This window comes from Hipposideros armiger, unplaced genomic scaffold (assembly GCF_001890085.2).
Source record: "Hipposideros armiger isolate ML-2016 unplaced genomic scaffold, ASM189008v1 scaffold_346, whole genome shotgun sequence".
In the NCBI taxonomy this organism is placed as follows: Eukaryota; Metazoa; Chordata; class Mammalia; order Chiroptera; family Hipposideridae; genus Hipposideros; species Hipposideros armiger.
In genome coordinates, this window is record NW_017731696.1 from 974,329 (window position 1) to 998,839 (window position 24,511).

Genomic DNA, 24,511 nt, shown 5'->3' on the forward strand with positions numbered 1-24,511 from the left:
ATCTTCATTGTTTTTTATGGAGCAATCTCAAAAAGATGCCTCAAGCTTCTGGGCCACGATTAAGGAGGGGGACTAAATCCAGAGGTAGTGTTCATAAAGCAATGTGCCAAGGTCCAATTTGCAAGCACTGAGTGTGCTAGAGTCTCTCACCCAGGGGTGGGCAAACTACAGCCAGTGAACCAAATCTGGCCCAATGCCTACTTTTGTAAATAAAGTTTTATGGGAATACAGTCATACCCCCTGTTGTACACCATATGTTCTACAAAGCCTAATATATTTACTATCCGGCCATTGACTGAAAACGTTTGTCAACCTCTGTGGCATCTCACCAACTGTCCTGCCTCTGCCTTTCATCCTGGCCTCTAGTTCTCCTCCATTTTGTCACATAAAAGATCAAAGCTCAAGATCTAAACTTCAAAAATATGAATAAGGCTTCATAACCTTCGAAACTCAAAAGCAAAAAGCAAGCAATCCAAATAGATACTGGGTAAAAGACATGAACAGAAATTTTACTAAAGAGGCTATACAGATGACCCATAAGCACATGAAAAGATGTTCAACATCATAAGCTGTTAGGAAAATGCAAATTGAAACCATAAGGAGATATCACTACACACTTATCAAAATGACTAAAATAAAAAAAAAAAGTAACAACACCTAATGCTGGCAAGGATGTGGGGAAACTGAATCACTCGTGCATTGCCATGAGAAATGTGGGAAATTGCACAGTCACTCTAGAAAAGAGTTTGGCAATTTATTATAAAACTAAGCATACATTTACCATAAGACCCAGTAATTGCACTCTTGGGCATTTATCACAAAGAAATGAAAATAATGTTCGTTCAAAAATCTGTTCATGAATGAGCATAATAGCTTAATTTTTAATAGCCAAAACAAGGAAAAAACCGAGATGTTCTTCAATAGGTGAATGGTTAAACAAACCATGGTACATCAATTCATGAAATACTACTCAGCAATAAAAAGAAACAGGCTATTGGTACACACAGCAGCTTGGATGAATCCCAAGGGAATCATGCTGAATGGAAAAAAAAAAAGCAATCTGAAAAGATTACATACTATGTGATTCCATTTATATAACACTCTGGGAATGACAGTTAATAGAGACAGAGGACAGATTACTGATTGCTAAGGGTTAGGGATGGCAATGGGGAGGAGAGGGGAGTATGGTAATAAGAGGACATCATAAGGGACCCTTGTGGCAATGGATCTGTTCTATATCCTGACTGGTGATGTATACACAAACCTACATGTGTGCTAAATTGTGTAAAATAAAATACATAGAAATGAGTATATGTAACACTAGAGAAATAGGAATAATATGGGTGAATTTTATTCAAAATAAAAAAAAAGTGATTGTACCATTCTACATTCCCACCAGCATAATATGATGGTTCCAATTTCTTTATATCCTTGCCAACACTTATATCAGTCATTTTCATCACAACCATTCTATTGATGTGTAGTGATATCTCATTGTGGTTTTAATCTGCATTTCCCTAATGACTAATGATACTGAGCATTTTTAATTTTCATGTTCTTAGCTATTAGTGTATCTACTTTGATAAAATGTCTATTTAGATCCTTTAGTCTTTGTATTTTTTAATTGTAGGAGTTCTTTATGTATTTTGGACAGATGTCCTTCATCAGCTATATAATTTGCAAATATTTTCCCCACTCTGTAGCTTTCTTTTCATTTTCCTAATGGTGTGTCTTCTAAAAAGCAAAATTTTAAATTTTTGATTAAATCAAATATATCAAATTTTTCTTTCATGGATCATGTCTCTGGCATCATATCTTGAAATCTTTGCCAAATCAAGATCATACACACAAAAATTCTCTGTTTTCTTCTAACAATTTTATAGTTTTAGCACTTACACTTAGATCTATGATCAGTTTGAATTCAGTTTTCTGTAGGCTGTGAGGGAAGCATCTAAGTTCATTTTTTTGCATAGGCATATCCAATTGTTCCAACACCATTTGTTAGAAAGACTTTCCTCAATGAATTGTCTTGGCAACTGTCAAAACTCAATTGACAATAAATGTTTAAGGATTTATTCCTCAACTTTCTTTTCTGTTCCACTGATCTGTGTGTCTGTTGTTATGCCAATACCATCCTGTCTTGATTACTGTAGTATTTAGGGAGTTTTTAAGTAGGTACTGTAGGTCCTACTTTGCTCTTTTTCTTTTCCAAAATGTTTTGGCTATTCTAGGTACTTTACATTTCTATATAAATTTTAAGATCAACTTGTTAATTCCCTTGAAATTAGTTAGGGATTGTACTGACTCTTTAGATAAATTTGGAGAAAATTGCCTTCTTAACAATATTGATTCTTCAAATCCTTAAATATTTCTGCAGATCTTCTTTAATTTCTCCAGTATTTTGTAGCTTTCAGTGTATGTCTTACACTTCTTTTGTTAAACTTACTCCTAAGTATTTTATCCTTTTTTGATACTATTTTGAATGGAATTGTCTCTTCATTTTTTTTATTTTTCTTTGCTCGTATAATGTAGAAATGCTATGTATAGCATATAGTACATAGAAACTCAGTTGTTGTTTATATATTGCTCTTCCTTCCTGTGACCTTGTCAAACTCCTCACCATTACTCTTAACCCCTCAAGTTTTTTTTGCAAGTATGTGATGGTGAAGAACACAATGACTTTTAGTACAGTTTGTTGCCACTGTCTTGATCCCTGCTAAGGTACCAGCGGTTTTACCACGATTGTTTTTCGACCAACAGCACACATGCCAGCCAGTGATACAACAACAATCTCTTAGTGATATCTTGATCTTGCAGACCCCATAAAAGGTTCTCAGGGATCCCCAGAGGTCTGCAGACAATATTAGAGAACAATGAATCTAGTTGGTCTCTAAGTACCCATCCAAGGCTGAAATGCTTTGATTTTTAAAATCTAAGATAAATGTCACTTACCAAACTGATGTGAATAACATTTGCTTAAAAAACTGTTTTCATGGCAATCAATATTCCTTAAGCAATTGTTGTATGTGGAACAACGTACCAGGTCCTTTGAGAAAAAAGAAATGAAAACCTTGGTCCTAATCTCCAGGAAATGGTACAAGTCTCTCTGAGTATTCAAGTTCCTTTTCTAGAAATGGAACTCCAGTGTCACTGGAGGCTAGTGATATTAGACCCCAAATTTGTAAGTTTTTGTTTTTTCTACTAGCAGTAAAAATAAGCAAAATTCTTACAGTGAAGATGTGGCAGGTATCAAATATCAAGACTACAAGTAAAACTAGGTTAAAATCTATTATTCTTGACTAGTACAAGTTAATGTTATCTCATTTCCAAATGACCATAAATAAGACATAAAGCAATGTCAAACTAATTTTCAAAAGCTTTTTAAAAGCCTTAGTTTTACATTATTTATAATAGTCTCTTAACTGCAAGCTTAAAATAGCCATGTACCTATTATTTTTTCCTGCATTTTACATATAGCTAGGATTATATTTATAATATGATGCTTATGGCTCACTGGGCAAATTTACTATATGTTTTAGCTTTTTCCCTGGGGAGTAATACTGTTCATACATGCAGAGAAAATAAATAGTCTTAAGGCTGAATTCAGTCTGTGGGATTCCAAAGGTTGTGACATCCTTAATCTTTTGTGGTAGAAGAAAAAAAGAAGGCAAAAGGGACTACAACACAGATGGGAAGAATACAAGAGAAATGGGAAAAAATGAAATTAAATGTATACTCGTAAAATGAAGGGAAGGATTGAGGTTAGGTTAAATGGAATTAATAATAGTTTCAAATAAATCAGTTAGAAATCATGTGGAAAAAAAATCATATGATTTAAGAGCTGGCAGAGAATTTAAAGATAATTTAGTTCTAACCCATTTCTCATTTGGCAAAGGAGGGAACCAAGACCCAAAGATTTTCGACAGCTGGAAGCCAGAATTTCTAACTTCCCCTTCAGTAAGTCCCACCCTTCCCTCTTCACGTCAAATATAACTTTTGTGGTTTTTAATACACTCTAGACCACACATAGTACTCCCCTAGAAGACAGCTGGGCTCCTAAAACTTTAATGGGTGAATTGTTAAAATGCACCTCATTTTTATGTGACACATCATAGACTGGTAATGCAGACATCTTGAGTATGTCTTCCTGTTTCACTTTATGCCTCAGCTATACGAAATTGTGAAGTTTTATTTTCCAGTGAATTTATGTTATCAAATATTCATAATCACGTCAACCTTATTTGCTGTAACCCAACAGCCTTTTTCCCCTAAAAGACACATATGGTATCATTTTCTTCATGCTGCATTCCATATCTTTGTTGGGTCATTGTTTCCATCTCCACACAGGATAATTGTGACCACATGACATACTTTACAATGAAGAATTAACTCCAGTCCTTAAGAGTTTATACATTCAATCATTAAATAAACTGTATGCTTTCAAATATGCCACTGGCTTTCCCTTTTTCCTACTTATTACCACCTTTCTGGCAAGTTCTTTGGGGGCTACTACCTAAATTTCTGTGGGGATCTGTGCCAGTTTGTTTTGTTCTGTCCTGCTTTGTTTTTGCCTGCATGTTTCCTTCAAATATGTACTAGCCTGTACTTCCATGGAGACCGCGGGGTAAAATAAACAATAAAACTTTTTCATTAAATTTTGGGCCTTATTGTGTGTCCAGGTTAGAGCACTTATTCTCCATAATTAACTCTGCTTACACTTTGTTTCGAGGAAATGTAAGGCTCCACTCAGGACATATGTGTGAAATCTTTTCTCCAGTAGGAAAACCCAGAATTCATTCTTTTCAACATAAATCGTCTCTCATTATGAGTTAAATCTTAAAGTATTGACACATATATTTGGCACTAAGCTGCGCAATTTCGATATTGAATACGTCTGAGTTTTCTGCTTTAGCGAAGTTTAAAGCTTCTCCATCCAATGGGGCTTTGGTTTTATGCACACAAAATAAGTAGAAGTCTCAAGTCCCTCGCTTCTAGATTGGCATCCGTACAGCAGACAGTGTTATTAAAAAGACATTTCTTTTCATTCCCAGCCTTCAAGTGACTGAGACTGTTGGGGATAATAAATCCGTATCTTGGGTGAATCATCATTCCTCTAAGGAGAAAAAAACCTTCAAGGCTTTGGAGCTCTGGTTTTAGAAAGCATTTTTTTTCCTCCCCCACCCCCAACCTGGTTGTTATTAACATCTATGTCTTTCAGATCCTAAAAAAAGTTAAGACCTCAGCAAAAGACCGGAACACTGAATATCCAAGCGTGAGGGATATGGGTAGGAAGCAGCAGCAGCAATCCCATGTTGTCCAAACTAAGTGCAGATTAAAGGGGCAGTTCCTCCAAAATCGTCTTACAGGAACTAACACGATCGGTGATGGGCCAGGTGCTGTTCTAAGTGCTTTACGTGAATTAGTTCATTTCAGACCCACATCACCCACGTGGCATAGGTTCTCTTTGTATCTCCTTTTCTCACTGAGGGCAGGGGACTTGTCTAAGCCACGCCAGGGCACAAAGCAGTGGGTCCCAGGGCCTGGCCTCTTTGCCGGCTGCCACCCCCTCTCCTTCTGGCGCACTCCCACAGCATACTGCTGCGTATAACTTCTTCAGGAGCCGTTCTATATGCTCATCTTCTAGGTTGGAATTTCCTTGAGAATGGAGTCTTTTATGCTTACATGCTCTGCCACTACCCCAGCACCTGGGTGACCTGGATGGCCCTCCTTCACAGTCTCATTGGAAAACAGGACAGAAAGTAGAGACCGAAAATGATAGGCCATGCAAATAGCTCACATTTCCCGATCCTTGCTTCTCTTAAGCCCTTTCTAGGGACTGTCTCTTTGTGGGCCACAGTAATCCTCGGAGGTGGCTACCATCTTCAAGAGGAGGAAGCTGAGAAGCAGCAAGGTTGACCGACATGTCAAGGTCACAGTGTCAGGAACAGAGCAGAGCGGTCAGTCTGACCCAGGGAGTCCAGCTTCAGGGCCACACTTAACCGCAATGCCAGGCCGCTTGCTTTCATGGAAGAGGAGCGTTCGTTCCTCCATCTCCCCCGGTCACTGAGGGCACCTAGTGCCTGAGCCGAGAACACTTCTGGAGTTCCCGCTCTGCTCTGCGTTTGTCACACGCTCCAAGTGCTCGGGCTGGTGAGGAGGCAAGAGCAGCCTATTGAAGGGAAAAGTGTGTGGCTAGGCGCGAAGCCACTGGTTTTATTTCATTTATTCTGTGAAAGCTCTGCCTTAATCCTGAAGCAGTTAAAGCATAATGGAAGAACAACATCCATTCTTAGTCACGCCAAGTGATTGATTTAGTTCACTGTAGTTGACTTATGATTTGCAACAGCCAGAGAGCATGTCTCATTACAAAGGCCTGTCCTGGGTACCACGGGCTTTATGATGATCTCAGTCTGTGCTGTTGGAAGACATTTTTTTTTTAAAGATTTTTATTGGGTAATTGGGGGGATGGGAACAGTACTGGGGAATTAGGGGAAGGGGAACAGACAAGTTGCTGTCGTTTTGTTCTTCAGTCTAGTTGTGGAGGACGTTGCTTCACTGGCCCAAGTTGGCACCATCATTGCGCTCTTCTCTGGCGAGGCACATCAGTCGCCGGCTTCTGGACGGCCGCTCACAGCGGCTGCTGGCCGCTCACGCTGGCTGCTGGCTACACACGGTAGCCCATGGCAACCCACTGCCACAGGGACTGCAGCCTACGCCGTCGCCAGCGACTCACGGCAGCCCAGCTCCAGGTTGAGCTGTTGTTCAGCATCTTAGCTGTAGAGGGCAGTGTCACTGGCCCTCATATGTGGGATCCGAACCGGGGCCCTCTGGCATCCCAAGCGAGTTCTTAACCATCGCGCCACTCGGCCGGCCGGAAGACATTTTTGTTTACTACTGATTCGACCATGTACCAACTTCTACATCCCAAGCCCTCGTCCAGCAAGAAAAAAACCCTCAGAACCCCTCTTTTGGAAGACTGGTATCTGGTCTGTCATATCCAATTCCAAGTGACCCCTACAATAATTCATGTTGAGGGGAAAAGAACATTTTATTTACTATGAGGTTTTCAGCTATTTCAGACTATACTCATAAATCTCTCCTTCCTGTCTGGGATGGGTGGGGTGAGATGAAGGGGGGAGGAACATCCCTCAGCCTCACCTACAGGGTGGATGGAAAACTAGCACACAAAAAATAAGCCACTAATTTTATTTATCCCATCATTAAGATGCCATGATGATAACAAAAATAATGTCCCAGTAATGACATTCAACAGCAGAAAACATTCACATCTGGGATGGATACAAACGGGGTAAAATCATTTATATTATCCTTTTTTTCTTGAGTTGAGTGTAAATGGTAGATTTCAGTTTATAATTACAAATCATAGCAGGTGAAAAGAAGGAACATTTGTGTAGTGTACATTCAGTTTGCAGAATCCTTTCATAAGCATTGTGCCGTCTGAGCCTCCCAAATGCTCATCACCCAAGGCAGCAGGTGTGAGAACCATCCCATTTTGCAAATACAGGAATGAGGCTTACAGTAGGGAAATGGCTTACTCTCAGTCACACAGTAACAGAAACAGGAAAATCTGGTACGTGAACCTAAGTCTTTTGAGTTCACAAGCCTAAGCTGAATTTAGGGGAAAAAACAGCCTTATTTTGTAGCGCCACACTGCTGAGTGCTGGGATATTAGACATCAAGGTCATGCATACCAGTTAGGCCACCTGTGGTTAAACTTGACCTCTATATACTGATGGCCATAGGGACTAGTGGGGTGAGGGCGTAATGGGATGCTGGCTACATGGCACCAAACTATTGTGATTTTTTCTTTCTTTTTTTTTTTTTAAAGATTTTATTGGGGAATTGGGGGAGGGGAACAGTGTTGGGGAGTTGTTATTCTTCAGTCTTCATTGTGGAGGGCACCAGTCGCCATCTGGCTTCCTATCGGCAGCTCATGGCCTCTAAGCTCAAGATTGTGTTTAATCTTAGTTGCGGGTGGGCGTAGCCACCACCCCATGCGGGAGTTGAACCAGCAGCCTTATTGTTAAGAGTGCACGCTCTATCCACTGAGCCATCCAGGCAGCAGCTCAGCTAAAGGTGCCCAGTTCAGTCTTAGTTGCGGGTGGGCAAAGCCCACCATCGAACAGGCAATCTTGTTGTTACACCAGCTGAGCCATCCTGCCACCTGTTGGTGGCTCAGCGACAGCTCAGCGTGGGCGCAGCGTCCCTGGCCCATGTGGGAATCGAACCAGCAGCCCTGTTGCTCAGAGCTCGCGCTCTGAAGCCAACTCTTAACCAACTAAGCCACTCGGCCGGCCCAATGATTTTTCTATTTCTTATGTCTGTGTTTTAGACTCTTGTCTGGTCCTGAGCGAGCTGGCTGTCAGCCATCCTTTTTTCCCCATCATGGTATCTCTAGAGCAGTGTTTCTCAAAGTGTGGGTAGAGGACCAACAACATCAGCATCACCTGGGAACTAGTTAGAAATGCAGATTCTCAGGCTCCATCTCAGACCCACTGAACCAGGAGCTCTGGGGGTGGGGCTGAGCAATCTGGCTTAAGGGGCCTTCTAGATGATTCTGATGATGCCAGAGCTTGAGAACCACTGCACAAAAGCAATGATCCTCAGCCATGGGAGTCACCTGGGAGCTTTAAAAATGACTGAGGCTGGTGTCCCAACCCCAAAGATTCTGATTTAATTGGCATGTGACGTGGTCTTCAACCTCAGCACTATTGACATTTTTGGCTGGATAATTATTGTTCGGGGGTGGGCGGGGGGTTGTCCTGTGCATTGTAAGATGTTTAACAGCATCCCTGGCCTCTATCTGCTAGATGTTAGTCCGCCCCACTCAGTTGCAATAACCAAAAATGTCTCTAAATATTGCCAAGTGTCCCCTCAGGGGCAAACATCAGAAGCACTCGCCTAGGGGGTGGCCTGAGCACTGGGACTTTTAAAAGCTCCCTAAATCATTCTAATGTACAATCAAGACGGAGAACTATCACTCCAGAGGGTTCTCAATAATGAGCAGCTTTGGATGTGCAATGGACCAAAGAACAATAAAAGCTAACTTTTATAGCATTGGGTGCAAAGTAACAATAAATCGACCTGCAGTGAAGACTCGGGCAGTTTGCCCATGAGTCAAGCACATGGGCTTTAGGATGTAAATTCCACATCAACCATTTGGCTCCTTACATTTTTGCGTACTTTCTGGTTGTCGAGTGTGTTCCAGAAAACTGAGATAAACAGGTACATGGCACATACCTAAAAGATCCCAACCGAGTAGATACTGCTTTGTACTAAATATAGTAGTGGACGGACATCCTGCTTTGGGATCTAATCATTCTGAAACTAGGGTGCTTATCAGTGTATCATGTGGCACAAGTCTGTAGGTAAATCTGTTTTGACATGTTAAAAGATGCAGCCTGTCAATTTTGGGATGTTGATTTTGACACAATCCAAACCAGCCACACAAATACAGGATTGCTACAGTAATTTGCTCCAGTTCGCAGTGTCTTAGTTTTCTGTGATGATTGGGGACTTGTTTCAACTGTAGAAAAATCCTCTAGGCGAGAACCAAGGCGAGCGCCCTTCAGTGAACTCTGAGCTCAGCAGGCTGCCTTCTGCTGCCTCAGTGATTGCTCTGTGGTACCCTTGAAGAGGCGAGGGCACGTGTGCATTTAGGCCACAGGTTTTGCATCACCTCCAAGTGCCTGCTCTGCAGCCCTTACCAGGCTGAGCAACCCCAGCCCTGCCCAAAGTGAGAGGTCGCCAAGCAAAGAGTTTGTGACAGCACCTCTTCAACCTGGGTCTTAACAGAACAGTATTCTCCCACTTCCTCAAACGGCTAGTTGGTAGGTACATTGCTTCTTTCAACATTGAGAGTAGAAACACTACTTTGAGATACTGAGAAACAACTTTTAAAACGAAAGTAAATTATAAGATGAATGTGTTTTCAGGGAAAAATAGCTAATCTCAAAATATGAAAATATCCTGAATTAATGATTTGGAATCATTCATTCAACACCTACTATGTGCTAGGTACTGTGTAATGTGCTTGGAAATTATAAATATGAGGGTTACATAATAGCACAGGCCCTTTTATGGCAAAAATAAGCTACGGCTGCTCCAAGGTGTCAGATTTACCCTGGGAGCCAATCCAACTTGTTAGTTTGTCAGACTAGTTTGGTTTTTCTTTCATTGAATTCATAGTAGCTTACTAACATTAGTGAAATCTACGGACTTATTTTGCCATGGTCTAGATTTCTCCTAAGCCAGCGGTTCTCAACCTTCCTAATGTCGTGATCCCTTAATACAGTTCCTCATGTTGTGATGACCCCCAACCATAAAATTATTTTCGTTGCTACTCTATAACTGTAATTTTGCTTCTGTTATGAATCGTAATGTAAATATATTTTTGTTTTCCGATGGTCTTAGGCGACCCCTGTGAAAGGGTCATTCGACCCCCAAAGAGGTCGTGACCCACAGGTTGAGAACTGCTGCCCTAAGCAGTTACTTATCTTTTTCTATGCTAGCCTAAATTATTTCATCAATGTGCTTTCAAAAATCAAAACCTTTCCATTATGCAATAGAACTGCTTTCCAGAAAAGTACTCTAGGAAAAAAAAAGATCATAAAAGACCGTTAATAGGTATTATTTCCATTTGGTTTCAATTGCCTTTTTTTTTGAAAGGCATATGTTTTTCTGCACATAGGAAGTTTTCTGGAAGAAAACACAATTAACAATTAATAGTAGTTGCCTTTGGGCAGGAAGTTTAGGGGCCTTGGTTGGAAGGGAGACTTATTTTTCATTACTTTTTTTATACAGCTTATTTTTACCATTTTAAATATTGTATTTCCAATTTTAAATGCTAGCCTATAAAAAAGGGATGCATGCCAGCAGTCTTTCAGAAGTTCAAAAATGCCTCTTTCCATAAAAGAAAAATGGGTGAGCTACACTCTAGGCCTCTTTAATGCCCCCTTCCTTTTGTGTGTGTTTTAGTGCTAAAATAGAGTGAGTTGAAAGGAGACTTTAAATGTAAGTTTACTTCAGCATTGTGTCCATGAAAGAGATTAATAAGCAGGTCCTACTTGAGATCGGGGAGTTAATGAGGGCTTCCTGGAAGAAGCCACCTTTAACACAAAAGGGAAGCAATTGCCTCCTGGGAGGGGCTGAATTTCGCTGACTGCGTTGAGACAGTTACTATCCACACATCTGTTAGAATGAAGTAAGTATATATGAGTTACGGAAGTGTACACTGTGATTCTACCTAAATATTTCCTCCAATGACTTCTCTCATTCCCCTTTGTCTATAATTCCCAACAAGAATCAGTGCTCACTCCTGGGGGAAAGAAAAATAACAACAAAGATAAGAAAACATGTATTTGTGTCAAAGCAAGATAATTCTATGATCTTTTTGGTGCCCTCCAATACCATAATAACCTTCCCTTCAGTCCTTCCGTTACACCTAACCCTAGTTAAAATTTTAAGCAAGCATGAAAAAAAAAAATCCATTGAGATTGGAAGAGCCTGAAACAATACGTGCTCAGTTGTGGATTTTTCGGGACCATTTTTTCTTAGCACTTGTCAAACTTTCAGAGAATTTTGGAGTCTCCCTTGTTAAGCAAGCAATATCCTTTTCTTTTTTTTCCCCTCATTGTTGGATGTGTGAATTGTGAAATCCATCCCCATGGATTTTAGGATCCTCTGTCTCTGGGAGGGAACCAACCGTAACAGTTCAACTATTCTGAAGCATATCCTATAACAACCCCCTACACATTTTAATTATATCTCTGTTGTCTTTAGTGGAGAATTATAGTTCTGGGACAAAATACTAAACTCCCATTCTATAAAAAGTAATTTTCAGGTTTTCTTTTCTTTAGGGGACTGGGTGATTCATCCCAGAAATAGTGTTTTACGTCTCTACTTGCACCAAGCATTAATAACCAGCAATCAGCAAGGGTAATAATTGTTTGTCAGCTTCATGAAAACTGTCAGAGTTAAGGGAAACATTTTTGTGAAAAACCCACCATCTGTCCTTGGACAAAAGTTTATGTGGAAATTCCAAGAAGACACCAACCAAGACTGGTTAGAGCAAGAGGAAGGGGAGGCCCGAGGCAGGACTGGATTGAGGGAAAGCGTCCTTTTAGAAAACTATTCAGAAGAAAGGGAAATACTCTTGAAAACTAAAGAGAGCTTCTGAATTTAAATCATACAGGGTCTTGGCCATAAAAATAGCGAGGCTTATGTTACTAACTTCCCAAAATGCGTAGGCTCTGACTTTGTATTATGGGGTACTGGCTTCTCACCCTCTTTCAATAGACTTACGTTAATGACCAGATTAATCGTGGAATGAAACCTCACATAATCTTTTAGAAATGGTAGAACAGAAATTCAAAGCTCAACTGAGAATTGCTGTGGCAATAGGCACCTTGGAAAAAAAAGAAAGAAAAAAAAGGCGTTTGTCTAGTTAGTTGGATAGCGTTTCCTACTGAATGGAATACGTTTAAATTCTGAGTCACTAAGCAAAACTGAGAAAGGAAATCAATACCACTTTTACTCTTGAAAAGGCATCATATATTCAGCAGAGACGTCCTTCCCCGTTCTAAGTAACAGAACTATTCTGCTCCTAGTAGAATACCTAATGAGATAAAAATATCTGCGACTCACAGACTTTATGTTCTTGCTACTTACCACAGCCACTAGAGGGCGTCTATCCTTTCCTATCAACAAAGACTGAATTGTCAACATCGAAGAATAGGTTTTCCTCAAAAGCTACAAACAGATCACAGTAACCACATTTTTCTGTATGACAAAGGGAAGTTTGAGCCTAAATAAAGGTCACTGGTGACACACTTCCTGAAGCAGAATCAGCCCCTTAAGCACAGAGGAAAAGGTAAGTTCAAGATGGCTTTAGGTGTTAACCAGCTGACAAAGCCAGTATATCCTAAACTCAGTACATACTTTTTCCCAGGATTCTCCAGACACATAACCTTGCATTCAGAACTTTGGCTGCTTGCCAGGAGATGTTATAATCTTCCAATGCCACTGGTTAAAAATGACTTTCTTTACTCATGGTTTAGCAAGAATTGATAAGCAATGAGTGCCTACTTCTCTGTCGCCCAAACCCCACACTTTTGCTACTTTTTGAAAAGTAGGCAATATGGCTACTTTATATAAGATCAAAGGTTTGTCTCTTCTGTTATTATATGTATTGATCATTTTCCATATCTCTCCAGATTGCTGAGATTTTAAATTATAAAAAATTTAGAAGTTTAAATTATAAAAAATTTAGAAGATAATAAAATTTAGAAGTTTGGAAGATAATTAGAAATACGTATCCATGTATTCCATGCCAGCTCTGCTATTTCTCACCATGGTGTCTCCTTTTTTTCAGCTGCTGGCTAGGCGCTGGCCTTTTGAGCACAATGATTTTGGCGTATTTCTTTGCAAGCTGTTCCCATTTTTGCAGAAGTCCTCGGTGGGGATCACCGTCCTCAATCTCTGCGCTCTCAGCGTTGACAGGTAACGTGGTTCTTTCTCTTTACCCTTTGTTGGATTTAAAAAATCATTTTTGTCATAAAGAAAGGAAGTCAAAGAGCCTGGAGAGTTGGTGCCCAGGACAATTGTAGGTTTAAGTGAATTAAAATATTAGCAGTCTTGCTCTGTTGATAATTGCTTTACACATTTGCTGATTATCAGCCATCTTTGGCTCGGGCAATTTGTATCTAGAGCATTTTGCCCATTATGTTCATTTGCAACCCTTCATTAATTAAAAAACCTGTTTCTCAATATCCGGTGGGAGTAGAGATTTGAACAGCCCTTCTGGAAAATAAAATCCTACAAATGATTTTGCCTTCTGATCCAGTAATTACTATTTTTAGGATTGATTCTAAGGAAACAAACCAAAATTTGAACAGAGAGTTCATACACAAAGATGTTCTTGACAAGTTTATTTACAACAAAAAGTTGAAGGCAACCTTATTGTCCCATATTAGGGAAATCGATAAGGATGTTAAACATAATTTATAGGCATAGGTATATGAATATAAAATTCCTTGAAAGAAATATGATAAATATTATTAGCAGTTAGATTTAGGGATGGAGTGATGGGTTTTTGTAATGTTCTTCTATAAGCAGAACAAATATTCTGAGTTTATTTACCTCTATTATTTGTTACCCATTTCGTCACTGCTGTATGGCATCTATACATTTTAGTTTTGTCATTTACACAGCTCATTCCTGTGGCCTTTATTATATATTAACCCTAATTCTCTACAGTCACATAGCTCTGAAACACAAGCACACACAGGCACAGAGACACGAACACAGAGGCCTGTGTGATTGGAGGCATCAGATATTATGTGCTCAGACTGCAATTACTTCCATCCCTACTGTGCCTTTACAAAAGTACCACCAAAATTGGGAAAGTGCTATTTTACTAAAAAATTAAACTGTGTCCCAAGGATTAGGTAAAAACCAGGATGATAATGAATTTCAGTATAAAAGAAAACTGCCCCTTGGAGGAATCATCTAACCAAAAGTGAAAGCCAGACAGGAACAACATATAACAAACAAGAATGAAAATAGGGGAATGAAAACAAGGAAGACGCTTGCTTCCTACAAACAACAGAACCTTTTTGAAGGCAGCTGGGTATAGTCTTCTGAGTAGAGAGGCATTGGTGAAAAGACAAGAGAGAGGAAAGAATTTGCTTGGTTTGTTAAGAAGCGGAGGCACCTATTTCACTCTGTAATACATTTCCTCGTTACAAAATTTATAGTATATTTTATAGTATTATGTGGCATGGTACCATGGTCCCTTATAGACTTCATATAAATCTATTTAATAATTTTTTTCTTTCTTTTTTTTTTTTTTAAAGATTTTTATTGGTGAATTGGGGGGGATGGGAACAGTGCTGGGGAATTGGGGGAAGGGGGACAGACAAGTTGCTGTCGTTTTGTTCTTCAGTCTAGTTGTGGAGGACGTTGCTTCACTGGCCCAAGTTGGCACCATCATTGCGCTCTTCTCTGGCGAGGCAGATCAGTCGCCGGCTTCTGGACGGCCGCTCACTGCGGCTGCTGGCCGCTCACGCTGGCTGCTGGCTACACACGGTAGCCCATGGCAACCCACTGCCACAGGGACTGCAGCCCACGCCGTCGCCGGCGACTCACAGCAGCCCAGCTCCAGGTTGAGCCGTTGTTCAGCATCTTAGCTGTAGAGGGCAGTGTCACTGGCCCTCATATGTGGGATCCGAACCGGGGCCCTCTGGCATCCCAAGCCAGTTCTTAACCATCGCGCCACTCGGCCGGCCCCAATTTTTTTCTTAATAAAAACTATTTTAAGACACTTACTCTTCAATGACAAGCTATATAATAAGTTACCCCTAGACTGAGGAATATAACTTATAAGTTAGTCCAACAGAGGTTTGGGCAGGAAGGGTGTGATGAACAGACATGAAGAATAAGTCCTGGGGGCCGGCCGAGTGGCGCGATGGTTAAGAGCTGGCTTGGGACGGCAGAGGGCCCCAGTTCGGATCCCACATATGAGGGCCAGTGACACAGCCCTCCACAGCTAAGACGTTGAACAACAGCTCGACCTGGAGCTGGGCTGCCCTTGAGTCACCGGCGACGGCGTAGGCTGCAGCCCCTGTGGCAGTGGGTTGCCATGGGCTACCGTATGTAGCCAGCAGCCAGCCTGAGCGGCCAGCAGCCGCAGTGAGCGCCCGTCCAGAAGCCGGCGACTGATCTGCCTCGCCTGGGAAGAGCGCAATGATGGTGCCAACTTGGGCCAGTGAAGCAACGTCCTCCACAACTAGACTGAAGAACAAAAAAGAGAGAAACTTGTCTGTTCCCCTTCCCCCAATTCCCAGCAATGTTCCCATCCCCCCAATTCCCCAATAAAAAATCTTAAAAAAAAAAAAAAGGAATAAATCCTGACTACTGTCCTTTAGGAATTTTCATGGTTGTGAAGACATTGACTTAGGAACAAGGGAGAATAAAATACATGATGGAGGTATGCAGACCATGGGATTCCGAAATCATCAGAACCGTCTAGTCCTTCTCTAGCTCCCTTTCTTCTGCCGCCTCTTTATTCCTAAGAGGAATCTCAGAGAACCATCTTTCTGAGCTTAATCTCCCCAGTAGAAACTCTCCCTATGGGGGAGAAAGGGGAGAATGGAGGGACTTAGATCATAGATTCCAATTTCTGTTATAGTTTCACCTCACCATACCACCCCATGCATGGAGGAAAATGAACTGATGATCAACTACAAATTATCGTTGTGTATCAAATGAAACATTCTTGGTTTTAAAAAAATAATTAAAGCATCTATTTTATTAAGACTTGCTCTCAATTCTATACAAAGGAGATAAACCACTTTAAAATTCTACTCTCATAGAAGTGTGCCTTAATCCAGAGTTTTCCTTGGTAATAAACCCATTGTTCTTTGTTCCCCAGTTCCTTCATTATTATTACATTTCACTGGTATTGACTTTAAGCTTTAGGACCTGTATGTACGGAATCTATTTTGACATTTCTATTTCAAAAACTCTCACACTAGAGAGTGAATGAATCATTCACATTTAATTCCAGAACTGGACAGAGACAAAGTTAAACACTGGTTGTAGCACAACCTGGGATCTCATTTTGGGGTCTGCTCTCCATTCCACGTAGTTATCCATTTTTTAATCTTAATTCTATGGTCCAAGTCAGACAACTGGTTAATTTTGCTAGCTCATTTTTCTTTGATAGCAAACTACCCCAAAACTTAGCGGTTTAAAACAACCACCATTTTATTATTATCTCGCCATGTTGTGGGGCAAGAATTTAGACAGTGCTTCTGCTCCTTGTCACTGGGACTGGGGTCTCTTGGTGGATTTCAGCTGGAGGCTGAACATGTCTCGTGGATCCAAGACTAACATGACTGGCCCATTGGCAAGAACAGCTGGAAATCTGAGCTCAGCAGAGCCCATCTCCCACCCCATGCAGCCTAGGGCCTCTTAACACATTCTGTCCAGCAGGCTCAGGACTCCAAGGTGAGACTTGCTGCTCTGCTTTGAGGCCAGGCCTGAAACTGACAAAGCTTCGTTCCAGCTGCACCCAGCTGAAGGACTCAGTTGACGACGTGTCAGAGTATTTGCAGCTATCTTTTAATCCACCACACAAAAATCATTTCTTTTTAAAATTCTCCCTGCTAGTATTTTGCCTCCAAAGGTCCTTATGGAAATTGGTTCGTATAACACATGAGACATAAATCATAAATACATATTACAAATAGTCAGGTTTGCTGTTAATCAGAGATGTGCGGAGGTAAAGATGGACGTGTCACTTTACCTAATGGAAGTAGCAAAAGGGAGGGAGAAATAATAAATTCTAATGTTAGGAAGCATTGAGAGGCACTTGGTAGAAACATTTTTTTAAGGTAGTTCAGTCACCTTTTCATTCCCTTAGTTCAGTAATCCCACTCAAGGTAATGAATCCAGAAAGATCATTCAAAAAGAGAAGAAAACTATATGTAGGCGTGTTATTCACAACCTTGAAACACTAGAAACGTGAACACAGGAGAAAGATTTAAGTAAATTATATCAATATCTTGTTGTACTTTGTAGCCATTAAATTAATAAATGTCATGTCTCTGTAGAAACATGAGAGTATTTTTATAAAGAAAAGTGAATAAAGCTAAAAATAAAATTGCAACTGATATGATTATAATATATATTCAAACTATGTTTATGAGAATAGAAATGAACAGAGAGTGAGAAGAAGAAAAGGTTTCGATGAAGTAGTATCTTTTGAATTTGTTTTATTTTTATACTGTTTTAAAGTACATTCAATAATAAATTTTTAAAAATTTAATGGCCATCCCAGACCAAAGCTTAAAGATTCAAAAACATGCATTAAATGCCTCTGGCCTTGAAAACATGTAAAAATCTACTTATAGACATAGACAGTAACAAACATCTTTACATAAATATAACATGTAATTTATACCTTTATTTTGTATAAATACGGTGATGTCATGGGAAAAGCCTCCCCTGGGAGTTGGCAGGCCAGAGGCCTGCTCCAGGCTCCCCACATTCAATGGGGACCAGGCAGAGGATGTGGCAACACACCAGTCCTCAGACTTCCAACAGGAATGCAAAGGGGAGGAAGATCAGCCCAAAGGTCCCTCCTAGTGTTTAAGTTATTTGATTCCACAGTTCTAAAAGTATTAGCTCTTTATCTGTTGTCTAATTCATGGCTGGCTTGAAAAATAAGAAAACGTTCAGAATATTGTGTGCTATTGACTTTGGCCAACACAGGCAAATGCATGGTAAGGAAACAAAGATGCTTAACTTCAACAGATGTTTATTTGGCACCTATTGGTCAAAGGACTGTGACCAACATACAACATGTCTGCCCTATGGAGCCTATATTCTAAAGGGAGGAGTGGACATAGACAATAAACAAAAGACATAAATAAAATACTTGATTGGTCATATGGTAGTAAATGTTACAGAGAAAAAATAAATCAGGGTGAGCAGGTTAAATTTGGAGTGGAAGCTGACAGTTTTAAATCGGGTGTTCGGGGAAGGCCTCTGCGAACAGACACAGTCGAGTAAAGAAGTGAAGAAACAGCTCTGAGGATACCGGTGGGCATTTCCATCAGGGTGGGAAACCACTGGGGGATTTGAGCAGAGGGGTGACATGACTGATTTATGTTCTCACTCTGGTTTCTGTGTTCAGGGAAGATTGCAGTGGGGCAAAGTGGATGTAGGGAGACCAGTGAGGACGCTATTGCAATAATCCAGGCAGGATGATAACAGGGGAGATGGTGACAAGTGGTTGCATTTGCGTCTATCATGAAGGAAGAAGAGGTGACAGGGTTGACTTGGCTGTGTGGTGGGAGAGAAAAAGAGGAATGAAAGCTAATTGCAGAGTTTTGGCCTGAGATGGGAAAGGCTGAAGAGAGGGCAGGTTTGGGAGCAAGGAAGAAGACCAGGAGTGTGGCTTGGATGAGTTTCAGTGCATATTAGATACCCGAGTAGAGATCTCAATTTGGCAGTTGGGTATACAAGTCTAGAGTTAGAGGTGAGGTTCTAGGCTACGAGTGATGAATTTGAGAATTAATTATCAGTATATAGATAGTTTAAATGATGCTAAATCCATGAGACTGGATAGGATCACTGAGAGAAGCAGGCAGAATCTAGGCAAGGAAATGAGAAGGAGTGTCCAGCAAAGCAGGAGGAAATCCAAGAGACTGAAGAGGAAGCCAAGTGAAGAAAGCCTTTCAATGAGGAGGGGTTATTTCTGGAATATCAGTTGTGGGTGGCTAGATATACACTTCTGGATTTTCTATGGCAAGTGCAGATTTCATACATAAATACACACACACACACACACACACACACACACACACACAGACTAGACTGAAGGCTATTTATAATCACACCTAGTAAGGAGAACATATTTGTGTATATGTGTGTTGTGCGGTTATATTCCATAAAAATCGTTTTTGGAACTTCCAGTACTTATTATTTTCCACACCTTTCGCCACCTTCATCACAAATGATTGCTTCTAAATGCTCTTATGGTTGTAATCTCATGGAGATTTTATCAAGATCAGTATGCTTACAAAAGGAAATATTCTAATTCTCAGTTATGTGGGTTAATAAGGAGCAGACTGCTTATGAATCATTTGCTACACTAGACTCTAAAAATACTTCTATTTATTTTTAAATGTTGAATTTACGTTGGATTATAGACATAATATTCTGGGAACTGATGGCACATTATATATTGAACCCGGACTATGAATATATTCATCATCAGAACATGTTTACCACATTTTCTTTCTTAAACCACTTTCTACCCCCAACCCCGCCTAAGCAATCCAGAATTCTCACTCCCTTAGGAGATGAAGTGGTTTTATTTAAATCACCTACCCTGATAACTGATCTAAGAGGAGAGGAGAAGAAATAGATATAACTCACTGACAGCCTCGGGATATAGACATCGAGTCTCCATTCCTTTTAGCTTTTACTGAACATTTATTAGGCTGCCAGTCTAATAAGGCAACAAAGAAAAGTAAACAGAAATGGAAATCAAAATAAATAGCCGTCTTTATCCCACTGGAAATAACCATAAATTTAAAAATGCAATCTTGGCCATATCGTAAAAGGATTTTCTGTTTGCATAGCTGTGTTTTATTCCATTCTGAAGTAATCTGGACTCTTTGAGAGAGTCTTATTGTACACCAATCTTATTTACCCTAAAAATCTTTTGCAAAACATTTCTCCAGCAAATTGTCCTGTATCTATGCCATGTGGCTTCATCGTGCATACCAGAACTATAGGTTCTAATCCACAGTGAAGAACAAGGGAGCATAACTCCCGGAGGTTCTGCTTTCACAGATGTACCTTGAAGATGTACTGAGACAGAACACTAAATATAAGTGATGGGGGCTCATCTTGGTGGATACGGCTTGCTTTAGCTTTACTGAATAACCTTCCACATTAACTCACACGTTCTATGAGCCCATGTGCACCTGTCTCCAGTGCCTTGGTCTATTTTACAGCCTTCTTCTGGCACTATCAAATGAAGTTATAAAAAGAGAATGTTTCCTTTCCATTACAACAGCAACAAAAATTTCAAGAATGAAGCCACAAAAATACCATACTACATCCCAGGTCCCTTCTTAACAGTAAGTCTAAAAGTAGTTAGCACCAGACCATCACATCGGGTGAAAGAGTACAGAGTTTCTGAAACCAAACTTTCTTTAGACTAAACATTTAAATGTGATTATTTTCACAAAAATATTAAAGTAAAAACTAAGATAAACACAATTTCTCAATGCTAATTGTTTAATTGATATAAATGTTCAGTAACATTTATATTCTATACTTCTGTATGAACCATTCTTTCCTATTATACTATAAACCCTAAAGATTAGAAATCAAGGTATCTTTAACTCATTTTGATATACTCTAGCACAGAACCATAATGGGAGAGAGAGTCATTCACTGACATTTAGCAGAAATACTATCTATTTTACTGAACTGCCACTGGGTACAAGCCCACTGTGATCATGTTTTGAGGGTAGAAGAAGAGAGAAAATGATGGAATATCTATGATCACTATTCATTTAAGGATATCTAGATCCACTTCATAGATAAATTTCAAGTTTTATTACTATATAAAGAGGAATTAGATATTACCATAATAGGTATCAACAGCTTTCACTACACCTTCCATCATCCAATTTTTCCCCAGCTTAAAAACCATAGACACATCTCTCTGATGCTGCCACATTCTAAACTCTCACAAGATTTTGCTGGACCCCAAATGAAGAGCTCAGACTCAGACCCGCCAGGCCACTGATTTCCAGATGGGTGGGACTCCTAATGGCCCTACTTGTTTTTCACACGAGGACTCACAGAAAGTTCCTAAAAAGCCGAAGGGAGGAGCTTTGCAGCATTTATACATTTTTAAATTGAAGTGATTTAAAATGTCCTAACAACTGAGTTCCATTGCCCCACTGTTTTTTGTTGTTGTTGTTCGTTTGTTTGTTTTTTCAGGTACAGAGCGGTCGCCTCCTGGAGTCGTGTTCAGGGAATCGGGATTCCCTTGATCACCGCCATCGAGATTGTCTCCATCTGGATCCTGTCTTTCATCCTGGCCATCCCTGAAGCAATTGGCTTTGTCATGGTGCCATTTGAATACAAGGGTGAACAGTACAAAACCTGTATGCTCAACGCCACGTCCAAGTTCATGGAGGTATGAATCATTTCCAGAGAATTCATCAAGACTTGTTGATACCTCTACAGTGCCCAGTGTGGTTTAACTCTGCTGGTTTAGTCAAATGTTCTTCAGTTGTATGAAAAAAAGATGGTACACCAGGGTTTAGCTTCTTAAATAGAACTCTTGTGTTTTTACTCTTGTAGTATAGCATGACTTTAGAGAAAACTGCTGTTCCACACCAAACAACTCCGAATTCTGAAATAAATTCACTAAGAAAAAGAGATAGAGGTGTATGTACAAAGTACTATTTGTTTTTATAATAAGGAATACAGCACAACGATTTCCATGTGACAGACATGCTGATACTTATTTTACATTACTTGGGGAAATCTATGTTGCTCACACAGCTTTTGAAGATAGATTTACTAACTCAATGTAGGAAGTCGTATTTACATGTACTTATATTAGTACAGATCCTATGTCTAATAAGTTGCAGAACTTTTTAAAAAAGTGTTCAGCTGACCAAATTCAGTTGTTGTTATTTAATATACCTGACCACATTAACGCTTCTCCGAAAAGCTTAATCACATGACTGAGTGTATTGGGAGGCATGTTTAAAATGCATATTTTCTTGGCAAAACTAGTCAAATGTGGACTGAGGGAAAAGCCAAAAGGATAACTATTTCTCTTAAATCAGCATAATTTAGTGCTTTGATCTAAGTTTCATGCAGCTCAGATTCCACATTTAATGACTTACAGACATCTCAAGGTATGTTTTCCTAACTTAGAAAATTCATAGAATGAGTGGTTTTACACTTGACCAGTTATCCTGCTTCGATTTCTTGTTTTAAAATTAAAATTACTCATGAAAGCTGCCAAACTGGCAACCTTAAAATTAAGGTCTTCGGCTTATCTGCTGACTTTTTTATGAAGTCAAATTGCCATGGTGAAAAACAAACTAGTCAACAAGAGGTTATCAGAATTTGGGCTGTGTAAATTAGCAATCAAAATATTTCTGACTAGAAAATGAAAAAAAAAAGAAATATTTCTGACAAAACAGGAGAGAGAAGAGGCTCAATAGAAGGAGCTTTGTAGTCATGAGAACTGGACATGGGATATTTCACAATGGCTGAATCTCCTTTATAGAGGGGTCAAGAAAAGGGTGACTGCCCTTCAGGCAGGGGGAGCCTAGAGGGGTGCAGGGAAGAGTAGGAGTTTGAACTCATCATTTTTTTTTTAATATTTAGGATTCTCTGTCTTCTCCTGTCCATCCTCTTTTTCTTTTTCTTTTTTTTTTTTTTTTCTAATTTTATCGTCCCTCTTTGTTCCATTCTTGCCTCCTCAACTTTACACTAATGTAGACTGGATGGAGGCCCCTCCATACCTTTGCTGATGACATCGTTCAAAAGAACTGTGTGACCCCTTTCTCTACAGGCCTCTGACGTGGAGGGGTCAGGGGACCCCACCCACACCCCTCAGGGGTCAGCTTCCAGACCCTCTGCAGCTGCTTCTGGGGCGTTCACGCCAGCCGGCATGCACCTGGAAGAGGGGGTACAAACTGAAGAGGGGCTCAAAGGAGTGTTTGTGCTGCACCTAAACGAAAAGAGAGGCCTTCAGTTTTGTTGTTGTTGTCTGTTTTTTAAGTTCAGTCCTGAAATCTTTCTACAGTGTGATGTGAATAGGGAAATACCTGTATAAACAGATCTGATTAAACCAATTCCTTTGGGAGTTTGTACTTAACCTGAAGATAAAATTCAGAGTTCAGTGAACTTGAATGGAAAAGAAATTACATGTGTATTTTTTCTCTAACTTCTAACTGCAATTTATCATTTCCTTCTATAATGAATGTAGGCAACAAACCACAATAGTGTTTAACAGTACCATGATTTTTTTCGCTCATAGAAATAACAGACATTTTCATACCAAATAACAGTTGTATAATCTTGAAATATCATTTATGCTCATCATTGCTTCAACTTCTGATAGGTATTAGAACTAGCATTAGATTTGTCATTTGATTTGTTCATAAGCATCTATAGTACTGTATTAGAATTTTAGTTTTAATGTTTTGATTCTGTTTCTGTGTAAATGGTTTCTATCGTAATCTTACATATTTTAGTATACATGTAAAAGTATTATCCTCAGAAAGGATTATATTCGTCTCCAGACTTCCGAAGGGGTCTACCGCATAAAAATAGTTAAGAACCTTTGCTCAGGACTTTTTTTTCCTCAGGAACCATTTATAGATTATTTTAATAGACATGCTATAAATGTAGCCCACTGGGCCTCTTTCTATATTCAGAAACCATCCAGTTTTTCACAGAGCAGCATGATTAGTTTTTACTGTGGGAACGGAGATATCACAGGAGGCTGCATTATCCTCAGTAAATAAACAGTCTGGAGAAACAGAATAAGGAAAAGAAAAACATTTCTTCCCCAAGTTGGTGATTAATTTAGTGGGAGGAAGAATTTGGATATCATTTTCCAATTGCCATTTTTATAGGGTATTAAATTTTCTCCTTTAAAAAGACATAAAACTGAATAATCCTGGTATTTGCAAATCCTGCCCCTTGGGAGATAATGCTAAATGTGCCTTCAGATAAGGTACTCTGTCTGGAAAGTTTCCAGGTGGTAAGTATTAAAAGAGAGTGAGAAGGGGCACGGTTATTGATGGCTGAAACTGGCTGGCTGCGAGGTCACATAGCAAGCATACCAGGCAAAGGGTTAACTCCTGGTAACCAAAGCTACACAGATAAGCCATTCATACATAACCTTTCCTGTTTCCAAACAAGATAT

General features: G+C 39.8%; 1 protein-coding gene across 1 annotated transcript in view; it reads left to right on the top strand.

Annotated features, from left to right (window-relative positions):
• The window catches only part of EDNRA (endothelin receptor type A), a 49,930-nt gene that overhangs the window by 16,572 nt on the left and 8,847 nt on the right, over nt 1-24,511 (top strand). The window contains exons 3-4 of the mRNA XM_019661362.1: nt 13,394-13,521; nt 21,553-21,751. Of these exons, the coding sequence (XP_019516907.1) occupies nt 13,394-13,521; nt 21,553-21,751 (327 nt within the window). The remainder of the gene's footprint in view (nt 1-13,393; nt 13,522-21,552; nt 21,752-24,511) is intronic.